Below are 19061 nucleotides of genomic sequence, written 5' to 3' on the forward strand. Positions count from 1 at the left end.
TGCATTAGATGGCCGGAGCTGGCGGCGTTCATTCTTTGCTCCGCTCTAGACATCTTGGAGGTGCTTGGTCGTGCCATGGCTTCTTCGGTTGCTCTACGCCGCCATGCTTGGCTTCGGGACAGCGTGTTGCCGGAAAATGTGCGGGAACGGCTGGTGGATCTTTCCTATGATGGCACCCTTTTGTTTCACACCCCGGCAGACTCGGCCATCTGGAGGTACTTGACGGGGCTTCGGCCGCCTCCTCCTCCTCATCCTCCTCCTCCTCCTCCTCCTCCTCCTTCTTCTCCTCCTCAGTGACCTGTGGGTTGGTCTGGTTTTTGTGAGCTGTTCTTTCGTTGGGGTGGGTCGCCCCGGTTGTGGGGTCTGTGTGTTTCATGTGCCTGAGAGTCCTCTTTGTTGGGACTATGGCTCTGTTGGATGATTGCCGGCCCTTCTTGCTGTGTGGTTTTTTGTAGGTTATTCACACCAGGTTGGCCCTGAGACTAGGCCTCCTGTTCTTCTCTTGCTTGATTTACAAGCCTTCTGCGGAGGGGTTTTACACACTGCTCTTTCTGTTGTCCTCTGCCGGGGAAGTGTCTTCCTAAGAGGGTTCCCATGTCTTGGGACTTACCCTATGTGGGGTAGTGGTAGCTGGTATATAGCTTGTTCTATATCTGTCTGGGGCCTGGCGTCATGGCTCTGGTTCTACTTCTTTTTGGGTCATGTGTGCTGGCCCCTCTCTGAGGTGTGTCCTATCCCTTCTTCACCTTCGTGTTCTCTGTCCAGGGGGCTGTGATGGCTTTTGTGTTTGTCCCTCTTTCGGGCGCTGCCTTCCCAGTTTTCCTGGGTGGCCAGAGATACTCTTTCTGCTTCCAGCAGCTTGTTACAGTTGGCGCCGTTCTCGTCTCTTGACTTCTGTATGTGGTATGGCTGGCTGCCCTCTTCGCGGGGTGTGTCCCCGGCGGGAGGGCTTGCCTTCTCTTTTTTCCCTTGTGTCCTTGGAGACTCTAGGTTGCTCCTCTTCCTTGCTTTGACCTTGGATGGAGGTTCTGTTGCCTTGTAGGGACGTGGGGTGCTTCGGCCTTCCTTTGCCTTGCCCTTGTTTCCTCTGTTCAGTGTGAACGGGCTTCCTCTTCTTTCTTCTTCCCATGCTCCCCTTAGAGTCGGTGGTGTTCTGCTTGTAGGGGTTCTCTTTGCTGGGGGGACGGGGCTCCTCGCCTTGTCTGTTGGACTAGTACCCAGTGGGACCCTCTGTTATGTCCAAGCTGGTGGGTTCCTCTTGCAGACCCTCCTTCCCCGTGGGTATGGCTAGGGTATCTATTCTACCTTAAGGAATCTGCGGCTAGTAGTCTCTATCAGATGTACGAGTTACTTACCTTTGGTAACGATGTATCTGGTAGAGACAATTCTAGCCGCAGATTTATTCACGGCCCGCCCTTCCCCGTTCTGCGGGGACCTTTGGCATGGTCTTTTGCACTCACCTCCTGGGGGGGTGGCTTTTGTCTCCTGTGAGTGCATCCCTTCGCTCTCTTGGCGGGATGATTTGTCTTCTTTCTTGTTCCTTTCCTCCTCTTTGGCACATTGGAGGATGGGTGTGGAGGTACTTCTGTGCCCCTCTGCTCTGGTTGTCCCGTGATTGGGGCTTGTCTTTAAACCTTTCCCTCCCCTCCTTCTCCCCTTTTTGTTGCTAGGGTTATGGCCCCTCTGTTATCCTATGGGTTGGGGCTCTCTGGCCGTGCCTGTGACCATTGTCCGGGCGTTGTCGCACTCTGTGCTGGGATTGCCTTGGAGGCTGTCGTTCCGGATTGTCTTGGAACTGGTTCCCCTTCATTGTTCTTGATTAGGGTTGTAGTCCTGCTACATGTTGTCATTTTACATGCGATCCTTGTCTCCAGGGGGGAGAGGCTGTCTACGTACTGGCAGGGTGACTGCTCGGTTCTTCCCTTTCTCCATGCCTTTGGGTATTGCAATGTTGCCACTGCTCCTTATGGTGTTGTTCGTAACAATGCCCTTTTTCTGCTCTTTCGCACACTGTTCCCATACTCCCACAGTTTTGTCTGATGGGTCCGCATTGCGGCGCAGAAAAGTTCTCAGAAGAAAACTGACGCAGGCGCGCTGGGTTGGGACTTATGTGACCCTGCTTGAAGTCGTCCCCCCGGCGTGCAGGGATGCTGGGCAAAAAGTTCTGGATCCAGTTTCATGCCTGGGGATAGCTCTACATTAAGTAATCTGCGTCTAGCATCGTCTCTACCAGATACATTGTTACCGAAGGTAAGTAACTCGTACATTAACACCATCATTTTCTTAGAAGGAATGCATGTTGAGAATATCAGGGTTTAAACCGGAGATTCAACTATTCTTAATACCCCATTCAATAAACAAAATCTTTTTGGACCTCATCGTAGATGAGTCACTTGAGAAAATGGAAAAGAACACAGAAGTGGCTAAATCAATGGGAGCCCTCCTGTTTGCCACTCCTTCTATAGAGGGGGATCCAAAGGTAATTCCTCAGATCCAAATGCGTCCTCATATAAGTCAAACACACAACTCTCGCCATCTAGAGGATTTTATAAAGGTGGTTACAAAGGAAACAATGTCAAGGGCAGAGGTAAAGGTACACCAACACGTACCTCTCCACCTCCCAAAAAACAGTGACTTGCTCATTATTCCCACGACAATCTTACACCTGTCGAGGAAGAATGTTAGAACTCTTTCCCATTTGGTAATCATTACATATGACAAAGGGGTATTAGGCATTATCCAACATGGTTACTGCCTGGTACTTATCAGCAACCCTCCCAATATTCCACCTTGTACTTACAGAATCTCACTACAGCATCAAAAGCTCCTCAAACAAGAAGTAAAAGTTCTTATAACAAATGGCGGTATAGAACCAGTTACTTTACAACACCAAGGAGCAGGATTTTATCCCCTTTTCTTCCCGATTCCCAAAAAGGAGGGACCCCTAAAACCAATCTTAGATCCCAGACCGTTCAATCTATCCATAGTGGCGGAACACTTCCATATAGTTACCCTTTAACAAGTCCTTCTACTTTTACAACAAGGTGACTTTATGTCCACACTAGACTTAAAAGAGGCATACTTCCACATTCCTGCCGTCCAGCACATCGTAAATATCTCAGATTTGTGATAGCAGGAAATCTCTACCAATTCAAAGTACTCCCATTTGGAGTCACTACTGCACTGAGTATTCACAAAATGTCTAGCAGTAGTAGTGGTAGCTCATCTCAGAAGACAACAAATTCATGTCTTCCCATATCTGGACGATTGGCTCATCAAAGCCAACACACAGCAAAAGTGCTTACAGCACACTCGAAAACCATAAACCTTCATTATCAGTTGGGATTTACAGTCAATGCACCAAAGTCCCATCTTCAACCCTCACTACTGCAAACATATCTAGTGGCAACACTAAATACTCATACAGCTCTAGCCTCTCTTAATACAGTCTGAATTCAACATTCTCAAAACCATCTGTATCTAACTCCTTCCATGCTCATGACGAGCCCAGCTCGTCATGAGTCACAGTGGAGCTGTGCTCATGACGAGCTGTGTTTGTCATAACGGCCGCAGCCCGCCCACGCGCGATTGATTCCCCGCCTGTGAGGGAGAATTAATCAGTGGGGGGCGGAGGGGGGGGTGTGACAAGCCCAGCTCGTCATGAACACAGCTCCACTTTGACTCATGACGAGCTGGGCTCGTCACGACCACCGCGGCACCGCGGACCTCTCCCACCCCCACACGTGGGGGAATTAGCCCGCAGCAAAGGGGTTAACAGTCAAAAACGTTCATGAAACTATTGGGAAAGATGGCAAGATTACACATGAGTCCTCTATAAGAATGTTTAGCATTCCAGTGTAATCAATCACATGGTCAATTAACAGATCTAGTGTTAGACAGGCGCACTTATCACTCTCTGCAGTGGTGGAACACTCAAAAGGACGGCCCTTCATCGACCCCATTACAAAAGTTGTTTTAACAGCGGATGCATCTCTCACAATTCAAGGTTTATCAGACACCTTCAAAAGAGCCTACACATCAATTACTTGGACCTTCTAGCTGTTTATCTATCACTAAAAGCTTTACATCCTCACTGCACAGGGAAAGTTGCCCTAGTCCGAACGGACAGTATAACAGTCCTGTATTATGTACATAAACACGGACCCTCTCTACAGTTATCATGCCTCACTCAGACCATTTGGAGTTCGACAATACATCACAAAATTCTTCTCCTGGCAACAACTTCCAGGCATGCACAACCATTTTGCCGACCTCCTCAGCAGGATGCGGCAATAAGTCCACGAATGGGAACTTCATCCTCCCGAATGGGAACTTCATCCCCACGCTCTTCTTCCATACTTCCAACAACGGGGGTTTCCTCACACAGACCTTTGCCACAGCAGAGAACTCAAAATGCCCAGACTTCGCCTCAAGGTTTCCACACCATCTTCCCAAAGGCAATACCCTATGGATGAACTGGTCCGGCATATTTGCTTACGTTTTTCCGCCTCTCCCTCTCCTTTCATTTCTAGTTTGGATACTTGAGTTGTTTATTTCTATATTTGGTTGCTAAAATGGTACTAATGAGGTTACATCTTTTCCCAGACATATTTCCTTGTGTAAAATCTTTTAAATAATGCAGTAGTAATATAAAAAAAATTGCCTCCTTATACTATATAATTTTGCTTTTCTTGCTGTATAATTTAATCAACCCTGCTGCATAATTTGGGTCTCCCTTGCCGCATAATTCCAGTGGCTCTGACAGATATATATACATATATCTATATACATATATCATGGTACTTGAAATTTGTACCTGGGATTTTGCGCGGGCAGAGACTTTTTTGGGACCTGTGCCTTCAGGCACCCACGCTCCTCTGTGGTCGCTGGTGTTTGCTGGTCCCCCCCAGTGCCGCACCGGAAGATCCTGCGGCCGCCGTGCGGGGGTACTAAAGCCCCCAGAGGGCTTTGCTCCTAGACCCCGCCCACCTCCACCCATTTCCGCGCCCGGGAGGTGCATAAATCTACGGCGCTCCTTTCGGGGAGCGGGAACTTGAAATTTGTACCTGGGATTTTGTGCGGGCAGAGACTTTTTCGGGACCTGTGTCTTCAGGCACCCACGCTCCTCTGTGGTCGCTGGTGTTCGCTGGTCCCCCCACTGCCGCACCAGAAGATCTAGCGGCCGCCGTGCGGGGAGACTACAGCCCCCAGAGGACTTTGCTCCTGGACCCCGCCCACCTCCACCCATTTCCGCGCCCAGGAGGCGCATAAATCTACGGCGCTCCCTTCGCGTCGCAGGACGCGCGCCGGGCAAAGCCCGGGCCCATTTAAGCCCGTTAAAGACCGTGTGAGACCGGACCGGGCCCCCCTCAGTATTTATTCTTTACTACTTCCGTCCACAGATATCTTGTACGTATGTTTTATTTATTTAACTATATTGTACAAACTAATATTTGTTGGGTATATACTCATATTATTGTACATCATGTCTACGAGGGGTAATTGAAGTAAAACGGCTGCGGGTGGAGCACAGATCATAGGTCCTTCGGACAACTTTATTACAAGGGCAAATGAAGCTATAGATCAAGGCATTATTCTTCTGGAGCTCAGAGTCTCTCAAGGTCTAGCTCTGGCTAGACGCTCGTCCTTGGGACCTCTCGCATTAGCTAGAACCCCAGTACAAGCTCAGGATGCAGGTTCTCTGGTAGATGTCCGGGCACAAGTACATAGTATGCCAAATATTGTTGATCTGTCAGCGTTGCAACTTCTGTCAGATTCACAATTAAGTTTGGCCTTAGAAAGGTCCTCAGAATTAGTTATTAACCTTACGCCAGATGATACAAGCAACAGGCAGTCAAGGGGAAGAAAGGAGGGTGCTATACAGAAACAAAAGAAACAGGCAAAGGTGCCAACGGTTAAGGAGAAATGTGTGTCAAAGAAAAAGTATGTGAAAGGATTAGATCCTCCCCCAAAAAATGGCAATGGGAAATCACACCCAGATGTGACAAACGAAGTTCTGGACATAGAAAATGTAGAGGGTTTCGGCACGCGAGGGGGGGGGGGGGGGGGGGGTACAGGGGGGGACATGTAACCACTGCGATGAAAATAGTAAATTGTTAGCAAAAATTGGGGAGCTTTTTAATATCTATTTGTCCCCAATAGAGACTAGACTCCTACATATGGAAAAGCAACTGGCCGAATTGAGCGCCCTCTCCAAAAATACACCTAATCATGGGGCAATAATGGCTGGGGGGACAACATTTAGAAACAACAAATAGGTAGACTCATTACCTAACAAAACGACTGTACAAGTAGCAAATATAAATGCAAAGCCAAAGACCCCGGTAGCTCAAGTCAATAAAACAGCAGCTAAATCGGTAAACCCTGCTGTGCCTACCGGACATAAAGATAGCTCACCTAAGGCCTCTCCAACACTCCCCAAAAAGGATTGGAAGAGGGGAGTAAAAGAGCGTAGACCCATAGTTAATTTGCCCCTAGAAGCAAGCCCACTAGTAGTAGTCATGACTGGGGTTCCAGAGGTGGCGGACCATATAGATGAATCCAGTTGGTCACTAAAGAACAAAGACCAATACTGGCTCAACACCAACCGACCCCTACCCCCGCACTGTTCAAGCAGGATCCTAATGGTGCGCAGAGTCCCATGGGTGGGAGAAGAGCAGAAAACTACCCAGGGTGACTGTGTCATAATTAATTTTGAGGACCCACGTACGGTAGACTACACATGTTCTTGGAGAACGCAAGGGCGCTATGAACGTATTGAAACCAAACGACTCTCCTTCTTTTATCCCCTGAGGAGTCGTGTCGGGCCGGGTCATGATAGAAATTGGAGTAGAATGGGCCAAGGAGATTAGGGAGGAGACTGGGGAGGGAACCCGGGCAGAAATGGAGCATTCATGGAAAACTTTATAGGGGTTCCGATCGCCAACAGGTACAGCTGTCGGGAGATGGTCGACTGACTGACAGTAACCATCGGGCCTCCCAGAGATTGGGAGGGGTCTAAAAAGCTCGACAGAAGAGGTAATCAGATGCCTAACAGCCATTTGATGCTTATTCCGGACGATAGGGAAGTAAATGCAGTAGTAGCATCCATAACGGAGTGCCCATCAGCTACACGGATAAAAAGTAAGGAGATTGTAGCGATTGAAAGCACTGGGGATGGTAAGGTTAGCGCTCCACCCAAACAAAGAGTCTTAAATGAGGGGAACACAAATGAGAATATCGGAAAAGCTTGCCTAAATATATCAACTAAAACTGACCTTGAGATCCTCAGTTGGAACGTCGCAGGGCTGGAACCAAGATTATCGGACCCAGACTGGTTAAAGATACTATCAGATAAAGACATAATAATGTTCTAGGAGACATGGGCCACTACCGATCTCCATATAGAGTTCTTTTATTGCAATAGTGTAACTGCAACTAAACCGGATTTCGGTCGGCCTATGAGCGGGTTACTAACTGGTATTAGGATAACTGCAGGTGGCAGCATTAAGACAATACCAACTAAAAGTCCTACTATCCAGATTATTGAATATAAAAGAAAGGTCCCTTTTTATGTGATTCATTTTTATAACAATGATTTTTATTCAATCCCACACATAAACTTTATTGAACTTTTTAAATTTCTGTCTGACGTCCTTGAGTCACCAGATAAAACTATGGGTAAAAGGATTATCCTAGCTGGGGATTTTAACGCTAAGATTCCAAATCCCGAATTAAATGAGGGAAACACTCAAACTGATCGAGCAGCAAAAAGGGCTAAGAATTGGACTTCTTCATTCGTGAGCATATCTTAACTAATATCATGGATGTGAGCCCCACCGCCACAACTAATTATTTCCCGACATTTAGAGGCAGAGACTATTCGACAACTATCGACTACATTTTTATGTCACCCGAGCTCATTGATTGCCTTACAATGGCTAATGTATTAGAGACTGCCTTTGTGGATCACAATGCACTAGTGGCGAATATTAGACTGGGGTCTTCTCCAGCGTTTGCCCGCACACCTGGGGCTAGAGATATAACCCCCGTTACAAACAATTTAAGATTGAAATGGAGGGGGGTTGATAGTGGAAGCATAATCACGCAGGTTACAAATAAGCTCCAACATCTGATCGATTCATGCTCATTATCAGATGGAAATAACTTAAGGGTAATCACAGACTTTACCAATCTGTGTACAGTTATAAAGACACTTCTGTCTGTCCCTAACCAAAGAACAGATATGGACCCCAAGTGGTTTGACAGCAATTGTTCAGCTGCCAATAGGGCTTTACGTAAGGCACTGAATGCAAAACCTAGATGCCAAATGGAGGTTAGGGAGGCGAGAAAGAAGTATAAATCCACAATAGGGGAACGTGAGGTAACTATTCTGTCAGAGCGTTGGGAGGAGCTATCGGATTCAGCAGTAGGGAAGAATAGAACGATTTTTTGGTCCGCAGTAAAAAATATGCGTAACATGGGAACTCAAATGTCAGTAATAAGCTGTATCATCCCGAGTAACCAGTGGGAAGATCATTTTTCCAAAGTGTATGCAACACCACCAAATGTTAGTAGCAACTATATACCAGGCCAATTGTGCCCTCTAGAGATTAGTTTAGGTGAGGTGATCGCGGCTATCAAACAAAGCCTTGGCAATAAAGTCCCTGGGCCAGATGGCCTCCCGATAGACCTCATTAAATGGAAACCTGAACTTTGGGCACCTATTTTAAAAAATGTTTTTTTTAGTTTACCATTGGTGCCAATGCCCGAAACATGGTCTACAAGCGTAATAGTGCCCATATACAAGAAAGGGGAGAGAACAGGTCCAGCAAATTATAGACCTATTTGACTCTTAGATAACACTCTGAAAATTTTGGGGCGAGTGCTATATAATAAAATAAATGACTGTGTACATGACACAGGGGTTTTATACCCCTGTCAAATGGGCTTTAGAAGTGGGGTAGGGACGACAGAGTAGTGCCTGAACTTAAATTTAGTAATTGGCAAATATACCATCGCTAGGTCATCACCAATCTACTTAGAGTTTATGGACTTATCGTCCGCATTCGACCTAGTATATAGGTCCAAATTGTGGTCTATTCTTTTAGATTATGGCCTAGAAGAGCCCTTTGTACATTTTTTGGCCTACCTGCATACGACACAAAAGCACAAGTAAGGATCGGGATGGTGGGGGAAATATCAGGGCACATAAAGTTAGAAAGAGGAGTCAGGCAGGGGTGCGTTTTAGCACCCCTGTTCATTATTTATATTAATGGACTAAATAAATTTTTTAACCCCTTCCATGCTGTTGCTCAGCTCGTCATGAGGCACAGTGGAGCTGTGCTTATGACGAGCTGAGCTCGTCATGAACAATGGTAAATCTTGTTTTGCAGCACAAGAGGGGAAAAGTCAAAGCAGCCAAGGTGTTAAACTGGCAACTACTGATGTCCCCCAAAAATAAGGGGGGGGGGCTACTACCGACTCTGCTTTATGCAGATGATGCGGTGCTTATGGGCCTCACACCAAACGCTTTACGTAGCTTGGTCAAAAGTTTTGCACAATATATGTATAACCTAGATCTTAAAGTAAATTAAAAAAAATCTTTTATCATGTCTTGTGGCCCCGGGGAAAAGACAGCTTAGTGATATTTCGGTGGGATAAGATATACTCTATTCCACTAATACTTTTCCCTATTTAGGAATGGTTTTCGCTGCGAACGGCTCGTGGAGTGGACATTTGGTCCACGCCACGAGCAAGTTCTCGAAATCCATTAACTCTATTCTTAGCCTTCCACGGCCTAAGAAAGTAGGTGCCACAAAAGCAATTTTAACATTTTTTAAACTACAGTGCGTCCCAGTAGCAACATTTGGGGCTGAGATATGGGGCCTGGGTAAAACATCTAGTATCCAGACCGAGGAAAATAGTTTCTGTAGGAAAATCCTTGCAGCCACTATCTCTACCTCAGAGTATATCTGCCATTGTGAATTGAATTTGTATAACATATCAGATTTTATAGCATCAAGACCGGCCATGTTCTGACTGGCTATTTCGAGAAATAAATTGGCCTCCCTAACCCATGAAATCATAAGAGATTGTCTTAATTGTGAGAAAGGGATGACAATCCCTTGGCTCTCTGGAGTTCTTAATAAACTGAGCAGTGTGGGTAAAGGTAATCTTTTCATTGACCCCGGCAAGATTGAGCCTAAAGACAAAAATGAAATAAAGTTTGCACTGTATGCACTTTATAGTAAAGATAGATTGGCGAGGGAGCTAACTAAATCAACTATCCAGGCTTACGTGAATAAAGATCTGTATATACAACCAATTCCATTGTACCTTACATTGCCAATGACAAACTGGGAAAGATCACTTCTGTTCCGTTTAAGGGCAGGCACTGTTAGATTCTTATGTTTTCCATTAGGTTATTCATCAATAAGATCTGAAGATAAATTGTGCCCATGTGATGGTATGAGTTTACAAAATGATTTACATTTTTTCTTTTTTTGTCAATTTTATCTAAAATACATCAAATGGTTTCTAGTTCCATATTTTAAGAAGCACAGAACCATTTCTTTGGAACAGTCTTATTTGATGCTGCTAACTTTGAACAATGATGAATTGATATTCCTCACTAGCACTTTTTTGAGAGTTATTACCTATGTACGTTAAACAATGGAGTACCCTTAGTAAATTTCTGTATTATCGCTGCTAAATAATCTGTAACTTTGTAAGTGTGTCGTTTTAAATGTATTTGGAATCATGGCTATTTTATTTTATTGGGATTGTATATTTGTACTGCTTTTATAAATTTGATCAAGTTTGAATAAAGATTTTTGATTCGATTCGATATCATGGCAGTACTTAGTTTTCGCTTTTTTAAAATTAAAATAAACATAATTTTCCGACCTTGTTTTTCTTTTAGCTGCCTCAGGAGATGTACAGACGTACCAGATTCGCACAGCACCCACTAGCACCATCGCACCTGGAGTTGTCATGGCATCCTCACCAGTGCTCCCCGCGCAGCCTGCGGAGGAGGCTGCAAGAAAGAGAGAGGTGCGACTAATGAAGAACAGGTAAGTAAATATAAAGTAGGTATAACCAATATGATACATGCACACAAAACGCAAAAGGTTCTACAGTTGATGCTGCGAGAGGGAGGGACTGGCACACAATTTATTTATTTATAAGGATTTATATAGCACGAACGTGACCCACGAGGGTATCTGAGCCCTTTACAGTATACAGTTATTAAACAAAATAGATGAGATAGTATGCAAGCACATGTGTTGTAATCCACTTTGGTACGCCACCCCTCCCCCCATTCCCCCACCCTTGGTACGAACCAAGCAGGAATGCATGAACATTCCACAGCTGACTAGAATCTGCGATGGTGTTGAGACTGAATAAAGAAGACTCCTGTTAACTTACCTGTACATCTCTTCCTTGCAACAATATGATAGTCATCATTTCAAACAAAAGAGGTATTTAGTGTATGGATAACATATGTGACCAGTAGTCAACACCTAATACATGGTTATTAAATGTTCAGGTGGTTGAGGTCATAAACATACATATAATATTCTCCTCCAATACACAAGAGGTAGGCAGTGAAATGTAGATCATGTAGGAGACTCGCGGTCAACCTAGAATTCAGTCTTAGGACGTGAATTTGTTCAAAAGGAGTATTTTTACTTCTGTTTTTGAAGGCGGTAAAGGAGGAGATTCCACGTATTCCAGGAAGTAAGGCGTTCCAGATCTTTGGCGCAATCCCTGAGAAAGCTCTGCAACCAGTTCTCTTTTTATGGACAAATTGCAAATGACAAATTGCCATTCATAATTTGTCCAAATCTTTATGTAGTATCTAGTCTCTAAAAACTTTGTAAAAGCCATCTTAAGGTTCTTTACTCAGAAAATTAGTATCTATAAAAACAATCAGAAATTGCTGTGAAAATATTCAGTTGAATGGTGGTTATGGAATTAGGTGTTCAAGGCATGTGGGCTGCTGAATTCATATCTGTGCATAGACCGCCGCCTAGTGTTGGGTCTGGATGATTGCACCGTGTTGTCCTGGAAGAGTCTTTGAAGTATCACAAGATAGGTGACTCCCTTGGACTACAGTGCGCATGGACATCCTCTCCATCTTCAGATTGTTTTTTTCCGCCATTGGGTTCGGATGTTTTTCCTACACTCGAAGTTGGGAATCGAAAAAAAACTTTTTTAATTGCCAAAAGGCCTCCGGAATCGACAGTATTGTTTCCGCTCGGTGCCTATTACCTCGGAGAAACTTCCTTCTTCTCTCTGGTCGTCGACGCGGCCCGTTGGGCCTTTCGACGCCACGTGGGCCTATCGTCGATGGAACGGAGTCCATTTAAATTCTGCCCACAATGCCATTCTAAGTACCCGCATACTGACAGACATCCAGTATGCAACAAGTGCTTGTCACCGGACCATAAAGAAGAAGATTGCCTGGCTTGTGCCCAATTCCGTTCCAAAAACACGATCCGAAATCGACGGGCCGCTAGGCAAGAGATGCAGAGACCAGCACCAGACCCTGAAAACATTTTCACCGACGACCAAGAGCTCGTCGACGTACAAGACCCGGATCTAGAGATCTTGGCCGTCGAGGACGATTCTGAAAGACTAACCGATCCTGCACGGCCGAACGGTGAGTACACTGCCCCTGAAACCCACTCTACCGAGAACAAAGGCTCCGGTCGAGGCATCGCCAACAGGCCTTAGCCAAGATCAAGACACTGATTCAATAGCCCCGCATTAGAGCTCGGCTGCGAATACCAAGAAAAAGCCTTTTGACGCTCCAGGCCCAAGTCACGTTCTCAAAAAACCAAAGGTTGTCGATCCGAAGGCTGTCGGACTGAAGGTCATCGTACCGAAAGTCGCAGACACAAAGGCTGCCAAGACTCGACGTACCGCGTAAGCCTTTACAACCAAAGGTCGTCGACCCGAAAAGGGGTGTCGACTCGAACGTTGCACCAAAAAAGCCGGTCGAACCGAAACCGAAATTCGACAAACCGAAAGCAATCCAACCATAGAAGGTTGCGCCAAAGCCGATTGAGCCGAGCACAACTGCTCCGAAGAACCCAGTCGAACCGAAGAAACCAATCGATTCGACAAAGGACAAACAACCAAAAAAGGTCGAAACTCCTAAAAAAACGGTCCGACCTACAAGTCCGGTCGATCCGAAACCAAGCCTCGACCCGAAGAAGGATGAAAAGACACCTAAGCCTATCAAACCGACAAAACCTGTCGATCCAAAAACAAACGTCGAACCAAAAAAGACAAAACCCAAGGATTCGACTCCAAAACCAAGGACAGTGGAAGAAGAACTCTTTCACCCTGACCCTATAGAAGAGGACCAATCAAAACTGTACATTGACCCTGAGACTGGCATGGTAACAGTTCACTGCAAAAAGAGACCAGTGGACACTGAACCTTCTTCACCAATTCCTCTAAAGTAAAAGAAAGACTCTGCCACTTCTCCACTTAGACCTTTCGAACCTGTCTCTCCTACTATGCCTACCACACCTTACGCCCCTTACTCTCCAACACAGTCAGAGTATAATGTAGATTATGAAGAAGAGGATCCTGAGCAGGATTATAACTATCCACAGGACCAAGAGACACAGGATAACACATGGGACAACCAACAAGACCCATATGATACACACCCCATCCCTGACACCTCTCCCTACCCAGTTAAACCATCACCCACACATGATACAGTAGCATTTAGCCTACTAGTGGACAGGGCCGCACTATACCACAATGTTGATATGCATAGTGACCCAATAGAGTAGGATTTCCTTTTTGACACATTTGCCTCTTCTGAGAGAACAGTTAAAACGCTCCCCTATGGGTGTACTAAAACACGCCACTGATATCTTTAAGGATACAGCTAGAGCACGTGTTATCAACCCTAGGGTTGAGAAAAAATATAGGCCTGCCCCTACAGACCCCACATACATTAGAGGTCAACTACCACTTGATTCATTAGTTGTAGCTAATGCATGTAAAAGGGCTAACTCCCAAACAACTGGAGAAGCACCACCTCCCGATAAAGAATCAAAAATCCTTGAAGCCTCAGGAAAAAGGGTAGCTGCACAGGCAGCCAATTCATGGAGAACCGCTAACACGCAGGCTCTACTAGCTCGCTACGATAGGGCACACTACGATGGACTAGAGCGCTTACGGCAACATCTACCTGAGCCATTCAAAGAACAAGCTGATGCTCTTATTCAGGAGGGAAAGCTTATCACAAATGCTTCCATTAAATGTGCATTAGACGCAGCAGATACCGCAGCAAGAGCCGTTAACACTAGTGTCTTGCTAAGACGACATGCATGGCTACGCATCTCAGGCTTTAAAAGCGAAGTGCAATCTACTATTCTAAACCAGCCGGTCAATCCAGACTTCCTATTTGGACCAGCAGTAGATAATATTCTGGATTAAATGAAAAAAGACACTGAGACTGCAAAATCTATGGGTGCGCTGCGGTTCCAACAGCATAAAAGCTCCTTTCGGCGCTCATCATACAGAGGAGCTGCACGAGGCAACATGTCACAGGTGCCTCGGCATATAAAGCCAATACCCAGTCCACCTTCAATAAAGGTCCCAATCGAGGTGGCTATAGAGGAAATAGCAATAAGGGGAGAGGACGTGGAGGTAATAACAACAGAACCTCCACTGCCACAAAACAGTGACTTCAATAAAAAAAGAATACAACAGTTCCTACCAGTCTGGAACAACATTACCACAGACAGGTGGGTAAGACAAATTATCCAGTATGGCCACTGTCTAGAACTGACTTCTACTCCACCCAACATACCACCCAGACACCGTCCAATGTCCACGAAACACATCGATCTGTTACAACAGGCGGTGAAAAGTATGCTGGAAAAAGGGGCCATAGAACCAGTCCCTTTCCAGCACCAAGGAACAGGAGTATACTCACTATACTTCCTCATTCCCAAGAAGGACGGGTCCCTCAGACCAATACTGGACCTCGGATCCCTAAAGCAGTATATACTCTCGGAGCACTTCCACATGATCACTCTACAGCAAGTCCTCCCGTTGCTAAGGCAAGGAGACTTCCTAGCAACCTTAGACCTCAAAGATGCATACTTCCACATACCTATACATCCTTCTCACAGGAAGTATCTCAGGTTCGCAATCCAAAACCAGCACTATCAATTCAAAGTTCTCCCTTAGGGGTGACCACAGCTTCGAGAGTGTTCACAAAATGTCTAGCGACAGTAGCTGCACATCTGAGGAGACAACACATTCACGTTTATCCATACCTGGACGATTGGCTAATACAAGCAAAATCGTACAAGCAGTGCAACAGCCATATGTCTCATACACTTCAGCTGCTACACAGCTTAGGCTTTTCCATAAACTACCCAAAATCCAACCTAAAACCATCCCACATACAGCAATATCTGGCTGCTACTATAAACACCTCGCTGGCAAAGGCATATCCAAACTCAGCGAGAAAAGCCAGTATGCAAATACTCATTCACAAATTCCAACCACAACACTCCCTGTCAGCTCGAGTGTTCATGCAGCTCATAGGCATGATGGCCTCCTGCATTTTCATTGTCCCTCATGCCCGACTTCACATGCGTCCTCTGCGGGAATGCCTAGCAAAACTGTGGAACCAAGCTCAAGGCATATTAAAGGACCTAGTGTTGGTAAACAGTCGTGCATACAACTCTCTGCAGTGGTGAAATCCACAAAACCTTTCCAAAGGACGACTGTTCCAAGAGCAGGTTCCACAAATAGTGATAACAGCGGACGCATCACTGTTAGGTTGGGGAGCCCACGTACTCCAATACACAGTGCAAGGGCTTTGGACAACCCAGCAGAAAAAAATGCATATCAACCATTTGGAGTTGCTAGCAACATTTCTAGCTCTAAAAGCATTCCAGAAACACCTGTACAACCAGACTGTGTTGATCCGGACAGACAACTTAACAGCCATGTACTACATACAGAAACAGGGAGGAACCCACTCTCTACAACTGTCTCACTTAGCGTAAAGCATATCGAAGTGGGCAATTCCAAAAACATCTTTCTCCTGGCAGAACACCTCCTAGGGAAGGACAATTAGATAGCGGATCTACTCAGCAGACACAGCCAGCAACTACACAAATGGGAGATTCACCCTCAAGTCCTCCAACCATTCTTTCAAAAATGGGGGCACCCAGAAATAGACCTGTTTGCCACAAAAGAAAACTCAAAATGCCAGTACTTTGCCGCCAGGTTCCCACATCCGTTGTCACAGGGCAATGCGATATGAATGAACTGGTCAGGCAGATTTGCGTACGCTTTTCCCCAGCTCCACTAATTCCACTAATGGCTCACAAACTCCGGCAACAGTCAGTCACAATGAGCCTAGTTGCTCCAACATGTGCAAGGCAGCCATGGTACACAACGTTCCTAGAACTCTCAGCTGTGCCTCATCAAAGACTAAAACTCACACCCAGTCTTCTGACTCAGAGCCATGGAGAAATCAAACACACAGATCCCAATCAGTTGAACCTAGCGATCTGGCTCCTGAAGTCATAGAGTTCGGATACCTCAACTTGCCTCCAGACTGCATGAACATCATTAAGGAGGCAAGAAGGCCAACTACTAGGGCATGTTATGCAGCTAAATGGAAAAGATTTGTTATTTACTGTAACAATAAACAAATCAACCCATTAGATGCTTCTATACAAAACATCATATGCTACCTACTGCACCTTCAAAGGGGCAACCTAGCTTATTCTTCTATAAGACTACACTTAGCTGCTATAGCAGCATACCTCCAAAACAGGCAACACCTTTCACTGTTTAGAGTACCAGCAATAAAAGCGTTCATGGAGGGCCTCAAAAGAGTAATTCCTCCAAAAAACCCACCTTCACCAGTCTGGAATCTAAACGTTGTACTTACCGGACTTATGGGGCCGCCTTTTGAACCTCTACATTCATGTGAACTACAATTTCTCACATGGAAGGTGGCTTTCCTTATTGCTATTACCTCACTTAGAAGAGTTAGCGAGCTACAAGCACTAACTATCTGCCAGTGTTCTTCCAAAATCCACAGTCCTTAGCTGAAAGAACCCTACACACCCTAGATGTCAAAAGAGCTTTGCTATATTACGTTGACAGGAGAAAGGCATTCAGAAAAACAAAACAGTTGTTTGTTGCTTTCGCACGACATCCTAAAGGAAATCCCATATCAAAGTCAGGAATAGCCAGATGGATAGTTAAATGCATTCCAATATGCTATCAAAAAGCTAAACACATTTTAACAGTCCCCCCAAGAGCACACTCCACACGCAAAATGGGGGCATCCATGGCTTTCCTAGGGAATATTCCCCTTGAGGATATCTGTAGAGCAGCCACATGGTCTACCATACACACTTTCACAAAACATTATTGTGTAGACTTAAATTCCAAACAGCAAGCTGCTGTAGGACAGGCTGTTCTTAAAACTCTTTTTCAAACTGCTGCAGCTGGCACAGGTGACCACCGCTAGAGGAGATACTGCTATACAGTCTATGCACAGATATGAATTCAGCAGCCCACATGCCTCGAACTGAATATGCTACTTACCAGTATGCATCTGTTCTTGGCATGTAGGGCTGCTGACATTCATGTCGCCCACCCTCCTCCCCGGTACCTGTTACAGCTGTAGCATTCTCTTTCTTTGCATGGACATTTCTTACTGTACTATACTCCATCTCTGCCACAATGGCGAAAAACAATCTAAAGAGGATGCCCATGCACACTGTAATCCAAGGGAGGAGCCACCTATCTCGTGATACTTCAAAGACTCTTCCAGAACAACAAGGTGCAATCATCCAGACCCAACACTAGGCGGCGATCTATGCACAGATATGAATGTCAGCAGCCCTACATGCCAAGAACAGATGCATACTGGTAAGTAGCATATTCCTTTTATCCTAGCAATCCATACATGCAAAATGTTTTTTATAAATATCTAAAATACTGAATTAATTTCCTCTAAACCAAAGAGAGAGCTACTCCTTGCCTAGCGTGCATTCAATCTAAGGCGTGAAATTTCAGATAGTCACAAGGTAAGGTGACTCCTCCTTTCGGTGATATTGTGCATGGGCATAACTCCATAGTTAAATTATGTGTTCCGCCATCGGGTTCAGACTTATATTGCTACGCTCCAGTTCAAAACAGTTCTTCGGGTTTCCTTCGGTAATCCACTGTACCCTCAACGGTGTTTTCATACGCGTTTTTCCTGTTTTCTGCATATCAAATCAGTCAACAAATTTTCTATCTTCTATTAAAAACCTCGTGGACGGCCGTCGGGCTAGCCGTGTCGGGCCAGCCTTCTCCCGATGGAACGGACTCCATTGCAATTCTGTCCTGGGGGCCATACAAGTACCCTCACCGGAGCACAAGGAGGACGACTGCAACGCTTGTAAATCGTTTCGATCCAAGAAGACTACGCAATGGTCGGTCTTGACGACAAGAAATGCAACTTCAAAGCATTCAACACACTCCAGATCTCTTCGGGTAACCATCTGAGAAAGAGGAGCTCGAAGCGTCTGCCACAGAAGAAGAGAGGCCTTCCCGTTACAGAGTCCAATCCTGAGCTCCAGAGCAACCTGGAGAACTGGGACAAGGTGCCGTGAGTACTGAAGACTAATAACAAAGAACCTCTCCTTAACATTCAATTAATGTTCAGGTGATGCATCCATCTCATCAAAGATACATTGTTCCACTGGAATATTGATTATTCATCTTTTTATTTATCAAAAATATATTTTTATTTTATTTTTTATATAGATATATAAATATATTCATTTACTTTCAGTATTATTTACATAATCTTAATAAGATTTGAGCCCCAAGAGCATGTTAAACATCTCAAGATACAGTCAAACACCACCAGACACACAACTAACAATCATATACAACACAATCATACTAAATGACATTGCTGAACTGAACACATCAATGCATATCATAATTAATTTCATAAATACATAGAAAAAAACAAGAGAAAGCGCCGACGCGCG

The 19061-nt window shown here is 45.2% G+C and overlaps 1 protein-coding gene across 2 annotated transcripts in view; it reads left to right on the forward strand.

Annotated features, from left to right (window-relative positions):
- Nucleotides 1-19061, forward strand: part of CREB1 (cAMP responsive element binding protein 1) — a 282014-nt gene that overhangs the window by 230507 nt on the left and 32446 nt on the right. For both annotated transcript variants that reach the window (XM_086955326.1, XM_086955325.1), the window contains one exon: nt 10925-11075. In XM_086955326.1, coding sequence (XP_086811452.1) covers nt 10925-11075 — 151 coding nt within the window. The remainder of the gene's footprint in view (nt 1-10924; nt 11076-19061) is intronic.

The sequence above is a fragment of the Lissotriton vulgaris genome, chromosome 2_1 (genome assembly GCF_964263255.1).
Source record: "Lissotriton vulgaris chromosome 2_1, aLisVul1.2, whole genome shotgun sequence".
NCBI lineage: Eukaryota > Metazoa > Chordata > Amphibia > Caudata > Salamandridae > Lissotriton > Lissotriton vulgaris.